The sequence below is a fragment of the Equus przewalskii genome, chromosome 5 (genome assembly GCF_037783145.1).
Source record: "Equus przewalskii isolate Varuska chromosome 5, EquPr2, whole genome shotgun sequence".
Lineage (NCBI taxonomy): Eukaryota > Metazoa > Chordata > Mammalia > Perissodactyla > Equidae > Equus > Equus przewalskii.
Window position 1 is genome coordinate 2,258,654 of NC_091835.1, and position 22,545 is coordinate 2,281,198.

Genomic DNA, 22,545 nt, shown 5'->3' on the forward strand with positions numbered 1-22,545 from the left:
GATCCTGGGAGCGGACCTACCATCGCTTATCAAGTCATGCTGTGGCAGGTGTCCCACATATAAAATAGAGGAAGATGGGCACAGATGTTAGCTCAGGGCCAATCTTCCTCAGCAAAAAGAAGATGATTGGCAGCGGACGTTAGCTGAGGGCTTATCTTTCTCAAAAAAAGAAGAAAAAATATGTTTGCACATCCAAGTGTTTATGATGAAAAAGTCCTTAACATCCTAGAGTTAGTGTGCCTGTGACTTTAAAATGCTAATTCACAGGCATGTTAAATTTATATTTATCTACATATTTATATGCATAGTTTATATTTATATAAGTAAATATATAAATATATTTAATAATAATGATTACAATTGCCATTGTTTTCAAAGACTTGTTTGTATATACTATTCCTCTGATCCTTATTCCCTATGACTCTGGGAAAAAGAGAGGGGAGATGTGATTATTACCATCCACATCTTAAAGAGGAGGAAACAGAAAACTAAATAGTTAATTTAAAATCACATGACTTATAGGTTGGCAAAGCCAGAACTCATATCCACTCTAATCCCACGTCCCTTACACTTCCTAATCCATCCTATGCACAAAACGAAGAAAACCATAGTATCTGTATTCTGTAGGCTGTAAAGCCTTCTTTTAAATGAGTATGTAGATGAACGTAGTGAATTTTTCCAGCCTTTTCAATAGGAAAACATTGACCACTCCAAGCAAAGAAACTGACCTGAGCAAACATCAAGACATATATTGTACTGAATTCTTGATGAAAGTTAAGCTGGTCACTTTGAATCCCCAGGAAAAGTTATCAATTTGGTAAAGACCTTAACATTGCTTTCATATCTATCGTTCTTGTTTAAGATTAGATGTGATATTAAAACTCTAATGCTATGTATTCTATTACAAATAAGTAATCAGAAATAATTTTAGGTAAAAATTCATTGTTATCAGAAAAAGACCTCACTCATTACATAGTTTGCCGCGACTTTAATCACTTTTCTGGGAGACAGCATCATGTGCAAAAACGTGGAGGTGTAGTGAAAATGGTGACTTTAGAAGTCAATGACGCTGAACTCTCACCTCAAACATGCTACTCTTTTGCTGAGACTTTGGACTAATCACTTTAGTTTTTGAATTTTAATTTAGTTATTTGCGAAATGATAGCGATAGTACCCACACCCAAGGAATTCATCATTATTGTTACAAGTTTCAAATTATAATAAATTTACATAAAATTCTTTTGTTTTTAACTGACGGTCTAATTAATTTGGCTATTCTTATCCTGTTACTTACGTGGGCACTTCTTGACACAAAATGCTCCATACGTGTACTTTGCATTGAAGTTATGCTCCAACTGAAAGGTGGTTGGATTGTAGACAAAAGTTTGGGGACACTGAGTAACACATGCTCCACTGTCATTGAAATTCATGCAGGCCTGTAACACAGCAAATACCAATTTCATTTAAAGATAACTTTCCTCATGCTTGTTAAAGGAACACTGACGCAACAGTTTTGTGAAAAGGTTGTTTTTTACTTGGTATTCATCAATTTTATAAAAACTGCAAAATTTGATAATTTTGTCATTGTTAGTGTTTATTTTTTAAGTCAAAATTTGTTTAAGCCCTCCAAAATTTTACAAGACTACTTTTACAATGTGTGTAAATATACTATCTATAGTTATTGATGTTCGATTTGCTTAGAATCTATCCACTAATTTGTAAACAGAATTGGTTTAAAATATAAAGTTAGCTAATGGTGAAGAATCATTTAAGCTCACACTTATTCAAAGGGTTTGTGTTTAGTCTTAGAGTCTGGTACTGACTACTAAATCCCAAATTCTGTAGGCTAGACTTTCCTTAAGCTGGCGTTTGGAGAGTTCAGTGATTTATGTTACATGGTTAAGTCAATCATCACCATTGTACAAGGAGAAAACACCGTGCTGGCCATTTAAAATGGACTCAAAGAAAAGGCTCTGGCAGGAGACTGGTCAGTTGTAAATGTAGGCTGTGTAATATCCAAATGTAAAGAAGCGCCCATAGTTAGTCCGTATTTAAATAATATGATGCCATTTCCTGGATGGTCTTTTTCATAACGCCACACCATTTAGTAAAAGCTCCTAAGTTCAACTAAAACAATTTGTTTCTTCTGACTTATACATTTGTATTGAGTCCTCACCTTGTTAATATTTTCAAATGCATTTGAGGAGAATTAAAAACAATTGTTCCACCTGAGAGTTAAGCATTGGATATAAAAATAGAACATATGTATAAATACATTAAAACAGATGATTAACGAAAGAATAGATGAACTAATTCTCAGAATTAAAAAGTTAAACCTTCATAGAAATAATTTGGGCTTTGGAAGGCAAGCTAATGTGAACTCAAGCTATATTTTACATTTCTTCATAAATTGTATGTATGGTTATTAATAAGCATTAATTTATTCCGTTTCCTCAAAACATTTTCTTCATCAATTGTTATGTTAGTAAGTACTTTGTCACAAACATGACAATTCCCGTGATGGTCTACAGAGACATAATCAGAGCGAGACTCACTGATGACACATTATTGACCACGATGACACTTCGAGGAAGAACATATTGAAAACCAACCTAGAAAAACTCAGACAGTTTTAATTTACGACTACAAAACTTCATGTGCCCTCATAATTGATTTACTAACATACTTTCTGCAGTGTTGTACACAGATTTCTTGGCAACAAAGGAATGCAAGCCAGAGGAATAAAACAAATTTACCATCCAGACAGCGTACAAAACAACACAACTTACACCAAGGCCTTGGTCTGGCATTCTTGAACATTCTGAACCAAATGCCAAAGTGGAATCACTGGCCCATTCCATAGAAGTAATGAAATGAGAATTCTGAAGCTCACTCAGCACTCTATCATAATAACGGAACCGTGAAAAAAATGCAGTGAAAAGCTAAGAGAAAGTTATGGCTATGTTGGTGTTTACTGTTGTTATTGTTTTGGAATTGTTAACACAACACCCATTCAGTATCCTCCAAATCAAGCTTCCATCCCAGGTCTGGTGATTGGCAAGAGAAGGGTCTCAGTTCAAGAGCTGCTGAGCATCTTCCTGGAAGGTTTAACATTTTTATTTTATTTTCTTCTTCCTCCCTATTCACTTCTGCAATACATACTTTTGTTTCCCTATAGTATCAAGATAGACAAGTTAAGTTTCCTATGACATTAGGATATTACTATCCATACCATAATAGCCGTAATTTATATTTTGCCTATTTTTGGAATTAAGTGCCAATTTGAAAAAAATTACTCAATTCTAAATATGCGTGTAGTTTCTGGATATTTGAAAAGGGAAAAAAGAAAATAGATTCTTATGTTCACTTTTAACAATAAAAACAATTTCTTATTTTATGATTTTTAGCTTAAAATGAAATAATATTCTACGTATATGAAATTACATTAACTACTGCTCACAGAGTTGCTTGTATGTATTCAAAAGAACAGAAAGAATGGTATCAGGGATATCAAAATGTAATTAAGAAGAGCCCCCAAGAAGCTACAAATGTTAATTTTAAGGAAGTAAAAGTGTCCTCTTCTAAAATAAAAATCACACAGATTAGCATGTAAATTTCTTAAAACATGCATTTATAAATCTTATAAATTTTAAATAATATTAGCTTGTAAACAATATACACCGAAAAACAGTTAAATTCATAAATTTATCTGCTATAATCTTGAAATTTATATTCAAGAAATAATTGTAGGTGCCCCCACTCAAAAGACTCGATGTAACAACAGAAAACAGGTAATTACTGTAAATTTTGGAAGAATGTTATTAGCTTTTAAAGCGCTATCTCAATATGTTCCCTCACATTCTTCAGTGTCTCACTTGTAACATAAATTACATCAGAAAGACTTAATTCTTGTAGTAGAACAGAACAACCCTAGTTAATCAATAGACACTCAGTGAGGGAAAGACTTCTAGGAAGGCAGAGCATCTTTCTTAATCCTGAAACGGTTAGATTTGATCTTCTTTTAATACGATGTTAAAGATTCAATGCGGCTGAGTCAAATAAGGGTTGAGGAGGGCAACCAAGAGAGTAAGAGGAGAGCTCCCAGACTCACAAAGCAGTCGGTGTCCTTGGGTCCCGAGCAGCCCCCAGCACATTCTCGATGACAGCAGTCACTGACGTAGGGTCCGTAGCACCTGCCATCACATTGTTCTGCACACACTGTCCTTGTCACTGCAGAAGACAGAGATGGGCCTCGATCAAAGTCAGCCACCAAGAGAAACTTCTAAGGTGATTTGGAGTAGCTGAGAAAAGCTGAGCTCTGGAATACCAATTTACTCCACCCACCACTCATTCAATTTAGCAAACATTTACTAAATGCAGTCTGCAACAGATCAAAATGACTGTAGAAAAACCTTCAAAATTAACACATAAATTTGTTTTTATATTCTTTCTTCTTCCAGCAAATACTTATAGTGCTGTATAAAAACCATACGATTTAGCAGAAAAGAATCAAATTTGAAATAACTGAATGAGGCATTTCGGCAGGTTGGGAAAGATGGAGCCAGCAGAGAAGTCAATTCACGATGTGCACAGTAAGGTCCTATGGCAGAATGTGTCCCCAGAAATGAATCTAAGATTTTTAGCAGTCAATGTAAAAAGGAAATATAAACTCTTACATGATTCACATTATGTTTTATGTGATTCGTATTATATAGAGATAGATAAACTGATCTGTAGTAGCACAATTGTTTCTATTCCTGGTAGAATTCCTGGTAGAAATTTTCTACCAAAATTTCTCAAATAGAAGGACCTATGTAAGGAATGGAGAGACATAAAAGAGAGAGAGAAAGAAAGAAAGAAAGGAGGAAGGAAAGAAAGAAAGAAAGAAGGAAGGAAGGAAAGAAAGAAAGAAAGAAAGAAAGAAAAAGCAGAAAGAAAGAAAGAGAAAGAGGGAGGGAAGATGAAAACACATACATAGCAAACACAACAAAAAGCATCATTGGTCTTTTCTTATAATGTCCTTCATTCCAAGCTAACAGCATCATATCAAGGTATGCTTTAATGAAAGCAATGCTATAGGCTGGGCATCAAAACTATAGTGTTGAGGGACACAATTCTGCTTATCTCACTTATTCCAGAGATATTTTGAGAAAATTAGAGAAATGAATTTTACAGGCTATGCAGCATATTGCTTCTTGGTTTTTGTGTTTCCACTTGAGCCTTGTTTCTTCCCATGTCTTTGACTAGTTCCCCCAAACTTCCTTCACTGTTACTAGAGTGAGATTCCACTCCTTAAACATTAGTATTCCCCAGAGTTGGTCTGGACAATTTTCTCTGGGCTATGGGCTCATGCCTGGGTGAAATCATCCATCCTCTACTTTGCATACTACTTATAGGTAGATGACATCCACATCTGAATTCTCAATTGAGCTGCAGCATGTGTTTCCATCCGTCCACAGGAATCCCATTTAGTTACCCCAGGGTGTACAAAATGGGATGTAACTTACTTTCCTACCTCCACCAGTGAGTATATCTTTTTTCTTTGTTCCGATATCTCAATGATTAATAGCACTATACATCCAGTAGCTCAGCTAAAAATCTGGGGTGTGTTTTCTATTTCTCCTTTCCCCTCACCATCACCTCTCATACCTAAAAATATTATCAAGTGCTAGCCATAAACATTCCTCGTTACTGTCTCTCTTCTATACTCCAACTTCACTCAGAAACTTATCCCTAAATTATTATACAGCCTTCTAAAAGTTTTTCAGATGCCAATTAATGCTCCATGTTACTTTAAAAGAAATGGCTTGAAAATACAAGCCACTGCCTATAAATCTGTGTTGTTTCACAGTATGAACTTACTTGCCATCCCTGTGTCAAAAGAGTATATCCTTAGCAAGGGATGAAAGTCTTCCATCAGGTGACCACCATCTCTATCATTACTGGTATCTCTCACTACTCTCACTGTGCTTCTCACATCCAGCCACAGAGAAACACCACTTGTGATTCCTAATTCCTTGTACCATAAGTAATTTTGCCTTTTGTCATTGCCTTTTGACAACGTATTCCTCCATGCTAAACCGCCCCCCTCCCCCGTCTAGCAAATACTTATCCATAAGATCCAGTTCTGCTGCCACAGATAGCCTTTCAGATACATCCTCAGGCTGAGTTAGTCTATCACTCTTGCTTCTGAACAAGCAAGAAGATCAAGTTAATACAGAGGTCTATGCAGTCAGAAGGCCTAGGCTCAAATACAAACTCTACCCTTGTGCTACGGGCAAAGTATTTAACCATTCCATATTTCGCTGTTCCATTTTAAAGACAGAGTTCGTATTAGTCCCTATCTAATGGGACTGAAGATAAATAGACATACAGGTATCAAGTGCTTAACATGGCCCCTATAAATAGTGCTCAGCAACTGTTAGATATTATTACTGCACTTATCATAATACACCATATTTATTTTTTCCATGTTTGCTCTCCTACTATACTATTAGTAGGAGTAAACTAATTTATTGAAGTGTATTTTCTTATCTAAGATTGTATCCTTAGTGACTAGTGCAGTGTTTGGCACTTAGTACACAATCAATAAATACCCTCTCCAAGTAAATAAATAAGTCATATATTGCCATCTTAATGAAATTATCTGTTGAGTGCTTAATGCACTTATCAGAGGGAAAGAAAACACATAAAGAATTAAAAGGGTAGGGCAGTAAGATATATAGAGACAAATATTAAAATACTGAGAAATAGAGCACATCAAAATGCAAATACTTAAAAATTTTGTTAATATCTTTTTAGATTTATATGCCCCTTAAAGTCTGCCATTGATTGTTTCATGATTCTGTATTTTCACTTGGATCCTTTTCAATTGAACATGATGATGATATTCATAAAATAGTGCACAATGTTTAAATAAGAACTGTATCCTTCCATTGGATATGACTATATTACTCCCTATGTAGTATAATCAATACAAACACCTAATAGAATTTAAACCAAGAAAGCACATGGACCCATCTTCTCTCTTTTTATTTTGTAAAAATAAAGTCATATGATATTTCTTATAAGCTTATAGAAGATTTTGAAAAAGGCAGATTTTTACTCTAGGTTTGTAAGGGCATATTTTGTATTTGTAATTTGGGTAACATTAAATTTTGAAATTAATAATTTCTTCTGTAAGTATTCTAGTATAAAATTCTACATAATAATGTAGAATTATTTTTTTACCTTCTCTAAGCCTTTGCTCAAATCTCTCCTTCTCAGTGAAGTCTACCCTTATTTAACAGTGAATCCTTTCCAAACCACTGATTCCTGATGGATTCTTCTCTTCTTCCTTTCCTTCTCTTTCTTCCTTCCTTCCTTCCTTCCCTCCCTCCCACCTTTCTTCTCTTCTTAATAATAGTAATTCAATAATAATTATACTGTGAAGTTTCAAACATGTATTTTAAATTATTCAGTCATATGTTGAGTCCACTTAAAATTTTTCAAAATGGCATTTTCTTCTATATAGTGGACACACATCTCATAGTTTTTCGGGACACTTTGAGCTTAGATATGCCATTTCATTTCAGGAACATGCAGAGAAACATCCATCTATGTAATTACTTTTTAAAATTTTGATTTAAGATATTAAAAGGGAATTATGGTATTTACTTCAAAAAACAGTCTATAATTGATTTAAAAGATAAAAAGTCTGATACATTCAAGAATACAAATAACACTTTTTGATATCATGGTTTTCACATGACTTAATTCCAGTTGAAAGTTCAGTAAGGATGAAACATATTTACAAGTGTTTACTTGACAGATAATATACGTAACCAAAAAGACAAAGCAATAACCTTAATCTCTAAACAGTGATGTGACATAGTTAAGAAACATTTTTTCACATAGTTATGTGAGACTCATTTTTCGAAAGAAAATTTGCACAATCTACTGAATGGCATTTGTTGATTAATAAGAATTACTTAATATGAATTAAACACATCAAACTATACTCATATTTTATTATGATGGAAACAAAAAACAGTTTCTGAAATCAATGAGGTAACTCAGCCTCCACGGGAACATTAACTTATAATTGCTTTGGTTATATTAATTTGCATCCTTGCTTGAATATTATTTCATTAGAATGTTTCCCCCTGTATTTAGTGTACTTTCTAAATTGCTTCATTGGGTCCATTAAAATATCTGAGTTGAATTTTAACTAGCTTATTCATTGGTGGTACATCACTAGCTGTAATTGTTTAATATAAAAGGTAAAACTTGCGAAGTTAAAACGCTTATTAGATTAGGGTCAATAAACTTGAAATTGGAAGTGGGGGTTCGTTGAAAATACCCATGAGAATCAGTTGGGTAAAGCTGAAGGAAACAAACATTCCAGAGTAAGGGGATGCTTCGGGGAGAATATCCACCATTTCAAAACACTGAAGTGTTTGTAAGTAGCTTTATCATATCAGTGTCTCACTAATAAAACAATGGCTTAATTACTTCTTTAAATATAATGATAACTGCACTTAAAGTTACTCCCTTAGAAGAAATTTATTTTATTGGAAGAACTTTGGCAATTTATTAACCAAATATTTATTGTTGCTTCCTGTGAGTAACAGAAAGGACAGAGAAAATACATAAATCTTGCAAAACAGAGCACTGACGTCACCATGACAAGACAAAAGATATCTACCCACTAAAAAAAAATAAATAAGGCTAAATTTAGGCAAAGTCTTTATAAGCATCTTCTTCCCATGTCTTTATATTCCGCCATTTTTCTCCTCCTCCCCTATTCCCTTCTTCCTTCATCTTCTGCATCTTCTCACCATCAGTGCCTTTCAATTTTCTTCTCTACTGAGTAGTTCTAAAACCAGGCTGGATATTAGTTCATCTAACAGAGCCTTTCAGACTTCCATATGGGGCCTCTTGTGTAAATGAAGATTTTGATTTAGTCAATATCAGTGGAGCACAAGATTGTCCATTTCTAATAAGCTCCCAGGTAAGGTCACTGCCTGCTGGTCCACAGACCCTATTTTGAGTAACAGGATATAGAGTACTTTAAAAAAAATGCCTAGGAATTATATAATTCATATTAAATTGAAAACACCTACAAGATTCTAGGATTTGATACATTTAATAAACTCCCCAGTTGATTCCAATATGCAGCCAAGAGTTGAGAACCATTATGCCATACAGTGAAAATGGGAAAAACTCTAGGTTATTTACACTATTTGATTGATTGACTGACTATTTTTTGTCTGAAACTTACACTGACTGAACTCTTGCTTTAATTTCCTATTTGTATTGTTAAGCTTTCTATCACTAAATGGGATATCAACCATGCAAAATTAACCTGCAAGCAGGTAGGAAGATTTGGGAAGAGAAAGACCTCCAGTTGGGGCAGAAATATTGCTTGGCCAATTCTGAAGGCCAAAATTTCGGATGAGTTAAAGACCATCAGAAAACTGATCGCTTCGTTCACCCAGCAGCTGTCTGCATGAAAAGTATCCTGAGCAGCCCTCAATTTTATTGCCAGGCACATTTGTAAGCATATTTGTTTTATTCTATTTCTGTTAGTATTCAATGACCCGCACCTCTATGCTGCCTATATTATTTCTGTTTATTGACCGAATTTCGACGACCTGTGTCCGTGAAACACACCATGTCTGTCAAATAGATGGTACTTCAGTGGGATGGTTTCAACGTTAGGCGGTTTTCAGTACATATTTGGAGGTTAGAACAGGAAGAAAAATGCTTGGGTTAAAGCAGAGGTGATTTGGGGTGGATGTGAAGAAGAATTTATTGACATTTAAAGTGATAAAAACACTGTAGCGGCTACTGAATGTGCTTCTTGAATCTTTATTTGTCAGTATTTAAGGGCAATCTCTTCTGGATGCTTTAGACATTCATTTAATTAAAAATAGAGAGCTTGATGATAATGCTCTCTAGAGGTACTCTCTAGTTCTACGATCCAATATTTATTCTATGAATGGTGAAATTGACTAAAAAGGAACACTTTGGGTTGTGTAACACGCTTTTAGAAAGATACTATCATCAGGATATACTTTAAATGAAACAAAGCTCATAGACAGTCCAAGAACATGCATGACTTCTGGAGCGTGCTGAAATGTGTAGAGAATCAGGTTTAATGAAACCAGCACCAAGCTATACACCAAAACTCATTCTCCCAAAGGAGAATAAATGGAAACATTTGTGTGTCCAGTGCCAGGTAGACTCTAAGAACCACATAGGAAGATCTAAAATAAAGATGCCTGGCCCTTCTCCTACATTCTGATTCAGTAAGTTTGGGGAAGGGGCCAGAAAATTCACTTTTTATTGTGACCCCAGGTTTTCATGAAAGAGCATTTATAAACCAACATTTGGAAACCCCTGCTCTAAGACGTGATCTTCCCCCTGTTGAGAAGTCACTCCAGGAAAGGTAAAGCATGTGTTTAGATGGGAAGGCAGAAGTGGAGACGGGTCTTCAACTGGAATGCTGCTTCCTACCTCATGCTAGATCACAGTAATTAAGCCCATAATTGTTGCCACAACAAGCGAGTCCTCAGGATATGTAAGACTATATCCTGATTTGGACAGGGAAGGAATTTTGCACTTTAAGGATTTTTCAATTATTTTATCCAACAATATAAGGTCTAACACACTGAAAACAGCTCTCAGAGAAGATATGCAATTTTTTTTTAAATAATTGAATCTAGACAAATAGATTTATGAAAAAGTATCTGGACCTTCCAAACTGCCAAAATCATACTCATTTTCACATCACAGCAGAAAAATGTAATTGATTATCTCTTATTCCTAATTCAGATTAGTCTGTTGATGGCTACTCCAAAGGAACTGGCTGGGCTATACCATGAGGTATACACTCTCACAGGTAACATAATGGTTTCATCCTAAGTGCAATAACCACTACAGTTCACCTGAAAGACATGGCAAACACCTGCAAAGCCCTCACTGAAATAACATTCAGAGTCAGTTAATAAAAGTCTGCCCAGATTTTGGCAGCTACTAATCAGGTTTGACTCTTGTTCCAGATGGATCCCGGGAGACCCAGGGGCTACGGTATGATAATATCATTAGTTGTATCAAGCAGAAAATGAGTCTTGCCTAATCCATTCTTCATCACCAGCTGCTTTACTCGCTTATTTAATGAAGTTTTATTCAACTGTTTTGTAAAGACATGTTCAATGATTCATTGAGGGACCTTAAAACTGATTTTAACCACCTTTGTGGCCACTGGGAAAATGCTCCCTTATTAATAGATTATTAACATCACCAAAGTTTGTGAGTGGAATCAAAAAAATAAAAACAATATTGCCCTATTACATTAACTATAAAAATATTCTTGAGAGCGAGTATGAGTTTTTTGCATATTTTTCATGGAACTGTAGACATAGGTTTCAAGATAATAAAGGAAGCATGTGAATCAGTGTAAGGAAATAATACATAATATTTTAAAATATATGTTTTACATCAGAATTGAAGGCTGCACTTCACAGTCCACATGTAAATGCTACGCTGGAGATAAAATAATCAAAAATCGGAATCATCAGATCATGGATCTGACACAAACCAAAACATGAGTAAAAGTTGGCATTCAGCTTTTCAAAACCACCTCCAGTTATTGTAGACCACACATCTCTGTTTCCAGACTTGATGGGAAAAAAAAAAAAACCAAACAACCTGTCTCTTTTGCTTATCCTAGTTCTTTATCCAAAATATCAATACAGGGGAATAAAAATAGTCTCTTCTACTCATTATATATCTTGATCAGTTTCCTTCTCAAATTGGAATATAAATGTCAATTTTGTGATGAAAATAATCATAGAATATTAAAATGGAAAAGACAGAACCTCACATCAAGTAAGCAATCAATAAATATTTGTTGAACTAAGGAGTGCTATCTAGTTTACATTTCTCACGTTGTTGATGAGGAAACTGAAATCCAAATAAACTGACTTGCTGATGGACAAATCCAAAATAATGTCCATACATCTCTAAGAGATTTCACTATCTCTTCAGGGTTTTCTGGGCAAGTTCTAGTTTCTTAACCTCACAGCAGAGCCCATCCCTAATAATCAGTTTGAGAACTAAAATACCAAATTATGCTGAAATGCAATGAGAAATACTATATTTAACAGCACTAGAAAACCGAAAGTTACCTGCTCTCAGCTAAACTAATGTGTTCCTTCCTGATGTCAAAAATTTGTTTTCATCGAAATCCACACTCATTCACTTTGTTTTCGTCTCAGATGAAGGGATGTTCTTTTTCCTGTTTTAGGCTGTTCCTCTAAGTGGCTCAGTTCCATGATGTTCAAGTCCAAAATTTTGCATTGTAAATTACTTATTTTCTGTATTCTACAATGAACCTGTCTCTTTACTGGCCATTTCTTCATGGCCAATACTCAAGAATCTCATATTTAAAATAAATATAAAAAATAATCCCCCCTTTACCTCACGCTCTTCATTACCCTCAGAGAGTCAAGCATTTTGCAAGAGTCATCTATAAAACACATGTTTTCTCATATATCTCAAATATATGTCTCCAGCCCTTCTTCACAATATCTCTAAATATTTCACCTGAGATTCCAACTATGAACCAATTATTGATTGGGCAATTCTACTAGGATAAATAAGGGATATCTTAAGACTCATAAAGGACATGACTAAGCTCCCTTATTTCCACCCTCAATCCAGCTACAATACTATTCTCCTCCTACATTCTCTGTCTCATTGACTATTTCCATCATCGATTCAACTACTCCAACTTCAAACAAGGAATTCATTTCAAGTTTCTCCTTTTCTTTCCCTCACAGCCAAATCAGTTAGTTACCAACCTTCATTATAAATTCCACTGTCTATTTCTTAATTTCCTCCTTTTCTTCCTGGTTCTTTGTATGGCATGTTCCAGACTCCTTCTCTGCCTATCTGATGTCTATGCACTCTTCAAGACAACTCAATGAAAGTCTCCTTTGTTAACCCTTCACTGAATCCCTTACCTGGAACCCTTGCCCCACATCCCCCTCCCACTTGCTTATCACATGTCATGTCATGTCACACAGACTTCTGTTATAGCACTTGCCCATTGTATTGTAGTTAGATGCTTCTGTGATTATCCCTATCGTGAATACAAAATCTTGAGGGTGCAAACCAATTTTTATTCACCTTTTATCTTCAAACCCTGGCAAACTACTGGGCACTTTAAATGCATTAATAAATGCTTGAGAATAGTCACACACAAGCAAGTATGCCAACAACCTATTATGAGAAAACATCAGAGAGTTTCAAAGATATTATGCATTATTAACATCTACTTATACAATGTAAACCAATAACACACATATGTAGACAGAAATATAGAGACAGATGATATAAATGATGAAGATATAGATACAGACACAGATACACTGACATAGGCGTAGATATATATAGATAGATTGAATATAGATATATAGATTGCCATAATATCACCATACAGACAAATCTTCTTTGGAAGAAGCAAATCCTAACACACAGTCAGTTGGAAACCACCTTAATGATTTGTATAGCACATTGAGGTTTCCACATCATTACTCTCTAGAGATATTTTAAATATTTATAATATATAAGGATTCACATTGATTATATGTAAAGAAGTCCTAAAAAGCAAAGCACAGTAGAAAAATTGAGCGAAGACTATGAATAGTTTAAGAAAAATATTTAGAAATGGTCAATAATTATGTAAAAAGATGTTCAACCTTAGTTATAATCCAAGAACTGTAAACTAAAACAAGGAAATATGATTGTTACATATATATAATTCTTAAATGAAAATATGATCTCTAGTCTTGATGCAGATAAATTGGGCAAATTGATGGTGTATGTCTAAACTGATATAAGATTTTTGAAGATGAATTAGTCTGTTTATCAAATTTGTGTATGTAAATTCACGTGACCAAGCAGTTCTATTTCTAGAAATCTGACATAGAAGAATGTGTACACGTGGACAAATATGTATATAAAAATGTCCATTGGTTGTAACTGAGACTAATACAATGTAACTTAAATGTCCACTAATAGAAATTGGGTAAGTAAATTAAAGTACATCTATAACTTGGGAAACTCCTGCAGCATTAGATAAACAACAAAGGGGGCTGGCCTGGTGCCATAATGGTTAAGTTCGCGGGGTCCCCTTCAGGGGCCAGGGATTCGCAGGTTCAGATCTTGGTTGTGGACCTACACAGCACTCATCAAGCCACGCTATGACAATGCCCCACATACAAAGTAGAGGAAGATTGGTACAGATGTCATCTCAGCAACAATCTTCCTCAAGCAAAAAGAGGAAGACTGGCAATGGATATTAGCTCAGGGCCAATCTTCCTCACAAAAAATAAAAAATTAAAAAAAAATCTATGAAATTGGTCTCTATCTGCTGAAATGAAAGGATTTTGAAAATATAATGTTCAATGAAACAAAGGTAAATGATAGAAGAATAGATACAGTATAAGCATTTTTATAAAACGAAATCCCTGAATTTATATATGCTTATGTGAATACACACATAAATACATACATATATACCAACCTTACCATTATAAAGTAATCACCTTATGGAAAAATGTAGGTTGGGAAAGAGGTGCTCACTGATGAAGATACATCATTACTTTTAACTCTATACACTTGAGTACTATGTGAATTAAAAAAAAAACCCTATAATATGAAATAATCTATCTATTTGGAAGAGTAAGTTAATTATCTTGGAGTTAGAGATGAAGTTGTTAACATTTAAAAATTTTGAACTAGCTTGTCCTAGGTCATATATCAAGCTATTATAAAGAAGAGCTTTAAATTAGTTCTCAGATTCCTAAATATCTTCATTAATATGCTTACATTAAGAGCCACAAAGAATGTATCTAAATTTAAAGACCAAAGGGGATGGAGTGGGAAGAAGACAGTTCCAGAAACTATTTTAAATACAACATTGAATAACTAAAATTATCTACACATACGTGCTTCACTCTCTTGAAAAATAATTTGTTTGGGAGCCATTTTCACTAACAACAAAATTATGAGTGATAAATAATGAAAATTAAGATTACTCAGATACTCTTCAAATTTATGGCAAAAGCTATAGAAGTAAAATTATTTTATATTTAGCATTTTGTGGAATCTTAAATGTGACTGAGTTCAACCCACTGATTTCACAGAGGATGAAACTGAGGCCAAAGATAGGGCCAACGTTAAGTCCATATCTCAGGATATAATAAAAAATTTTGAAGTGGAACCCCCTAAAATAGTTACACCACAAAGCACACGCTTCAAGCATATAAGGAAGAATGTTTTCAAAGTATTACTTTTCTTCTCATAGAACATATTTCTGGCGATTATTTTGTTAAAAAGGTAATCATGCCTGTCTAAAAGTTAAATGATGGTCCTTTGTAGCGATTTTCAAACTTTATTTTTCATTACAAATTTACAGTACAAGCGATACTTTACGTCATGGCTCAGCACACATATGATGAAAATTTTAAGGAATTATATTGGCCCCAATTATGTGCAAAGCATTTTAATATTATCTTCTCTATTCTGTTCTAATCTGGTCCATTTCATTCTAATCTTTTCTATTTCAATAAAAATTTGATGTTGGTCAGGGTCCACCTAAGTAATTTTTCACTCCACTAATGAGTTGCAACCAGTAGTTTGAAAGCACGGCTCAGTTGCGAAGATAAAAGTCAAGATAGGAAATCAGAAAGTCTAGCCTTAGTGCTCCTTTTAGATATGTGCAGCAAATTGGCCTGCTAACGAATTTAGGAACTTTGAGCCAGTAGAGATAAAATTTCCTTTTTCTGACGTTCTAGGATCCAAGAGGCTATGGAAAATCATCGCACAACTGTGCCTGCCACAATGCACTCCCTCCGGGGTTGTGTCATTGAGACTGACGATGCCCAGAGATTTGTGATTTTTATTCCCCCCATTATCACTGGAAATTTGCGGCAATTAAGTCTGAATTTCTCCTATGTGGCTGTATGTTAAGCTGTGAGCCAGTATAAAACAACATTTGGGATTCTCTTCCATCAATAATTTATAGAAAATAATATATCTATAGACATTAAAGCATTTATGCGATATTAATATATTGTTAAAAGAAATTATCATCTCTCTGATGTGGACAAAACTTTGGACACTCCTGAAAATTAATAAGAGTCTTATAATAAAGACAGTACAATATTTTTGTTATTCTTTTCCTTTTCGAAAATTCTGAAATTATATAAGCAATACACATTTTTAGAGAAATATAAGTAACTACAGACATTCACAAATTTAAAAATGATTTATTATCCTACCACAGCAATAGCGGATGTCAATTTTAGGGTGTCTATACGTCCTTGGCCTCCCTTTTATAGTTTCATGGTCGTATGACAGTTACAGAGCACAAAACACACGACCAAAAGTAATGTGTGACACTAATCAAGATTGCTTCTGTCCCCATACTTTCATCCTCACTAGGAATTATCACTGCTTTGAATTTTGACAATCTAATTGTGAAAATACTTAGTTTTTAAAAACTTATGTCATTGATTCTAATTAAGCAAGACTTTTTTACAAATTTCTTGTGTAAATTTTTAATTCTTTCAAATTCTATTAAAAACATTTTGATTTGAAAATGCAAAAAAGATAAAATGATCTTTTTCTTCTTTTTTTAATTTCTATCTTTTATGTCATGTTTAAAAAGACCATCATCCCATAATTTTCACCAGTTTTTTTCTAGTACTTTCAGTTATTTCATGTTTTTTAAACTTTTAGTCTATAATCCATCTGTAATCTATAGTCTATCTCATACCTTTTAAACTTTTAATGTACAATTCATCTCATGTCTTTTGTTTCATGGTAGGGATTTAACTTTATTTTATGCCATATTTTGAATCATTTGTTTCATTTCTATTTATTGAATAATCTATGGTTTTGCCATTTTTTAAAAAAAATGCCAACTTTATAAAAACTAAATTACTATAGAGACTTTAGCCTCCATCTGGACTTTCTATTAGATTCCATTGAGCCAGTTCCATTCTGAACTAATATCTTACTATTTTAATAATTATTACTTTATAACATTTTAATACTTGATGGGGAAAATCCTCCCATATAGCTCTTCTTCTCAAATATCTGGCTATTTTATTAAATGTATTTTCCAGAAGTAGTTTAGATGATTTTTGTTTGATTGAAAAAAAACAAAACAAAATATTGGGAATTGATTGAAGATGGTTACATGTATAGCATAATTCTAGAAGAACTGACATTTTCACAGTATGAGTTTTCTCATCTTGACATGTGGTAATTCTCCATTTGTTTAAGTTTCCTGTTATGTCTTGGTGAAATATTATAGTTTGATTTTTATTTTAAATGATCAGTAACTACTTGTAAGTGTCAATCTGTCTTTCTTTCTGCCCTGCCCCCCACCCCTGAGTTCTAGTGAATGAGATTAAATACATATAACATCCTCATTGTAGAGGAGAATAATCACCCTGGGTAACAGTTACTGAGTTCAAGAAATATTCAAATCAGAACAAAACCCAAAAGTGTTCCTGCAGTCATAATGCCCTATCAGCTCCATTATAAGAAAATTCAGGGAAAAAGACTTTAGATAAACCAAAAATAACCATCATCAGTGAGATAGAAACATGTGAAAATGATTTTTTGGGTCTATCTTTTATAACTTCACTGTAAATTAATATAGTGACTATTTCTTTCAAAAATGTCCATGCTAATGGAGAGAATATCATGGAGAACCATGACAATATTATAAATTGTTAAGTAATGTATAAAATTTATATTGGCTTTAGAAATGGAATATGTCTGATATTTAGGGAATTCACATTTCTGTGTCAATTTCTCCGTGTAAAGAAAAAAAAATTTCTCTTTACACGGAGAAATTGACCAGCATCCAGTTACCCCTTCTTTTCTTCCTCATCCTCATGCCATTTACTTAATTCTGCCTCAAACTGAGGTGACTAAGTCAATAAATAGCTGATATATTCAGATTAAGGCAAGGCAGAACTCTAAGGAGGATAGTGTTCTCCAGGCTTGCTTGGTTCTCTAACATGAGAGTGGCATGTAAGTACTTGCTTTTCCAAGAATGACGTCACATATTTCTTTCCATTCATGTATCAAACAGTGAGTGTGAGTGTCCTATTCATCAGAGGACACTCTGATGTCACATGCAGATAATTTTGAAATTTTCTCTTCTATAGTCAAAGATGGTTACTCTAATCATAGTCAACTCTTTTACTGCAAAGACATAAATCATTCAGAATAAATTGTCATCACCACCAGAATAACAGCATCTTTTAATGGTAACATTTCCAGATATTTCTGACTATTTTTCTCAAAATCCTCTTAATAACCCTTCAAATGTGTAGCATTCACTCCCTGATCTTGCTGATTAGATTACCTGCCTCCACTGAACCCCCTAGTTTGCATCCCTGCAGTGTAAGTGCCTGACATTAAGCTTTTGATTGGTAAGGCATCCATTTCAAAGCGATCCATCTCAAATAAACATATTGCCAACTGTATGACACAGCTACTAGTAAAACACGTAGATAAGATGCCAGGCTGCCTTCACCTGTGAAGTTCCCCTTTTAGAAAGTCCTGGGTAACCTAGATAATTGAACATTTAAGTGACCCTACTCTTCCATTCCCTCACCCTAATTTCAGCTTTCATGTTTTAAATTTGCCAAAAAGAGCAAACCTGTGAAGAAACCCTAGGCTCCCACCCTCAACTCCAATAAAGGCAGATGCCCAGGACCACGCTTTGTCTCTACCTATGACCTCATAGTGTGGCCATCAGGCCTGCTGTGTACCCTCCAGGATCTGTGAATAATAAACCTTGTTTTTTCAACATTCCTTGATGGTTGTTGCTGAGGTGTGTCTTGCAATGACAATAAGAACCACAAGGGCCAGCCCAGCCGCAAGGTTGGTTCAGGTTTGGAAAACATCTGTAGGTGTTCATCACAAGTAGTATGGGCCCAGGTGAGTGCCTCAGGCATCCTAGTGAGCAGCATCACTGTCAATAGGCTGAAACTGACACAAAACAATTCTCCAAACCGAGTCTACATCTGTGTCTAAATCATCTATACCTTTAGCTGACCACTGCACCCGCACACACGCTCGCATGCAAATATCCTAACCTCTCAAGGAAGCGTGAACAGAAATCATTTTTTTCCATTATTTCATTGTGTAGATGAGGGAACTTAAGAAAACTGAGGTTCTTGAAATTGAGACAGTTTAGAGCTTGGATTACATCTCTATTCTCCTGATGCTCAAGTTCAATACGCTTTATGACCTTTTCAAACATTCCTCGTCTTTGTCTTGTACCAGAGCATTTCTAGAGAACACGTCCAATTTTCTATACTTCCTTACACCTCTAGAGCCTGTAGCATGGTATTAAGTGATATCTCCTGAATCACATTAAACTGTATTATATAGAGCATTTCAAATAACTGTCTCTCCTGTAATTAAAATGGAAAACATCCTGTTCTTTACAATCTTTGAGAAAGGTTGTCAAATTACAACAAATATTATCAACTTATATCAAAATGGACAGCATATTAGGGGAGATTTTTCTCTCATTTCCTACAAGCAAATTATCAGGTCATTTTTGCAAATGTTTTAAACAGGTATAATTTTAGACATGTTTGCAAGTAATCAATCCATTGTAGTCCTTAATTTTACAATATCTCCAGAAACTACGAGTCCAAAACAGGAAAATAGGAAATAATTGAAATCAATAAGAAGGCTTCTGGACATGCAAAGTAATTAGTAAAATACAAGGGTTTTAATTAAAGCTATTGGCTTTTACAAAGGCTGGCTGCTATCCTGATTGATCGAGCCTGCTGGTTCAGCTCTTTCTCTTTCCCATTAGCTCCCAGTTGCTTTTCTCTGCTCTAACTGGATATTTACCACATCACTAACTTCTTTTTAAGTATTTGTTCCACAAAGATTGTAAAATACAATTACACTTTAGACAAATTGTATGTGTATGCATGTATGTGAGGGTAATTAGTTTATTGCATTCGTAATTTATCATTTTGGATACAGGAAGCTTTTGGAAATTTCATGGAAAAATGTACAATTTAGTTTTGAGTTGCTACATTTTCTTGCTTAAATTTTGAGGAAGAAAACTACATAATTATTTTGCTAGATTTTAATACTCACTTCAAAGAAGTTCCAGATACATTTAAGATTGAATACAAGGATATATAAAGGACATATATACATATATATATATATAGAATAATATATATATATGTTTCTAAAGCTTGCCTTAGAAGTGAATAGAACCCATAAGCCAGTCTGAAGTATTTTTTTCTATTATGAAACTCAAAGTTTTAAATATATTGTCACTAGTGAAAGTAATTTGCTTTGTGCACAAGCATAACAAATTACTAAGGAAAAATGCTAAATAATTTCTAAATTTTCCTAGCATGTTCTACAATGTCTGTATAGAAACAATGAACAACATAAAGTGTTGTTTGGCACAAGTTTTTACTTTGCCAATATAGTAATACCTCGCATTCACAATTATCTACAACAGAACAAATACACTGCTTGCATTCATTTCAATGCTACTCTATTTTCAATTAGAAAAAGATTTTGAGGGTCCAGCCCGGTGGAGCAGCTGTCAAGTGCACACGTTCTGCTTTGGTGGCCCAGGGTTCACCGGTTCAGATTCCAGGTGCAGACATGGCACCGCTTGGCAAGCCATGCCATGGCAGGCATCCCACGTATAAAGTAGAGGAAGATAGGCATGGATGTTAGCTCAGGGCCAGTCTTCCTCGGCAAAAAGAGGAGGGTGGGTGGCAGATGTTAGTTCAGGGCTAATCTTCCTCAAAAAAAAAAAAAAGATTTTGAGATAATCCAGCCAGGGAGAATGCTGTAGAAGAAATGGGTGGATTCCACCTGAAGTTTTCCTTTGGTTAAAACAATGCCTCAGTTTTAAGCAATTTAATGGACATTTCAGGGCCAGAAACATATCTGTTCACTACAATAGTTGAAACGGGCATTTTCTCATTAATTTTTGTGGGGTGATATTTGGTTTAGGAGACAATTTTTTAACCTATAGCACTTACACTTCTCAAATAGTTTCTAAACAAGAGACGTTACTTGTAAAGCAACATAGAAGCCTAGAGTATGTTGAACAGTAATCAGCAGAGAAATTTTCAGTTATATAACCAGTAGTTGAAGACAATTCTAACGAGTTTAATGCGAAATGCGTGCAAAGGTGGGGGGAAGCAAACTGTAATATTTGGATAAATGCCTCCTTCCCCCTGACACACACGCTCAAAACACGGTGCCTCGCTGCAGCGACACCAGGTGGAGGAGGACAAAAGGCATGTGTGAGACCAACCCACCGCCCGCCTGGTAACAGGAGGTGGAGAGAGCCGGCCTGATATAGTGCTCAAAGATAAAAAAGGACGTGCAGCATCTATTTTAAATGAGATAAGTGTGCTTCATATACCTCACAGGGACAGAGAGAACTTTGTTCCTTTAATCACTATTATTTACTTCTTAAAGCTTAGTCTCTCTCACACCTAAACCTGTGGAGCTCAGCTCATAGGACCCAGTTCTTATGAACAGAGAGAGTTGTCATTCTCACCAGTAAGCCTGCTAAATAATACTTCTATAAGCTTCAGACTTCACATAGCAGATAAGTTTGTCTCCCCTGACATGACTACATTAATCCACTGAATCAATTTTCTTAAGCTGTGCTGTGGAGCAATGTGGCCACGATTTAACTGAGCTTAAAAGGACTTTCAAGTCTGAGTCACTGCTCCACACGTAATGCAGCTCTCAGTAACCCATCGCAAGTTCTGTTTGGACCTTTTGTGACTATGTGAGAAATATTCTTGTTAGGTTTATGGGGTCATGATGCTCTAACATCAAAAAGGATTTAAGGAAAATGAATTCAACTTACTTTAGAAGGTTAAACTTATAAGTAAAACACTTAGAATAGCACACTTAGCTAGAATTCTACAGGCACAATTTATTTACTTTAATATTTATAAAATTGCTTCGGCTTATCTAAGTTTTTTCTTTTTAGGAATTTGTTTAGAAAAATGTTTTACATTTTCTAAAAATGTTTAAAAAATATTGCTGGTTCTGTAGTTTCCAGTCTGAATATTATTAAATGCTCTAGAGAACAATGACACACAAATTATTCAACATGCAATCATAGCTAACAGTAGCAGCCAAACTAGTTAACAAAAGAAGTCACAAAATATTACTAAATTCTGGCCAAAATTTACAAAATTTTGCTAAAATTTCTATAGGTAAGCATAGTGAGCTGTTGTCCATTGTAAGCTGTCAGTTTATTAACACTCTCCTTCCATTTCATAAATCTACTAAAAACAAAACCAAGAATCTCTTCCTCATTTCTTCTTTGTGAAACCTCTGGCCCCTGCAGAGGTCCCTTCAAGCTTCCATTGCTGTGACCAGCATTTTTGTGTCCCCATTTCTCTGTTCAAAGGTGTGTTCACTCTGATCACCACTCTGCCTCAT

General features: G+C 34.7%; 1 protein-coding gene across 6 annotated transcripts in view; it reads right to left on the bottom strand.

The window, feature by feature from the left end:
• The window catches only part of ERBB4 (erb-b2 receptor tyrosine kinase 4), a 1,105,575-nt gene that overhangs the window by 318,601 nt on the left and 764,429 nt on the right, over window positions 1-22,545 (bottom strand). For all 6 annotated transcript variants that reach the window (XM_070619838.1, XM_070619836.1, XM_070619833.1 and 3 more), the window contains exons 6-7: window positions 4,112-4,230; window positions 1,295-1,436 (exon numbers count right to left, since the gene is read on the bottom strand). In XM_070619838.1, the coding sequence (XP_070475939.1) occupies window positions 1,295-1,436; window positions 4,112-4,230 (261 nt within the window). The remainder of the gene's footprint in view (window positions 1-1,294; window positions 1,437-4,111; window positions 4,231-22,545) is intronic.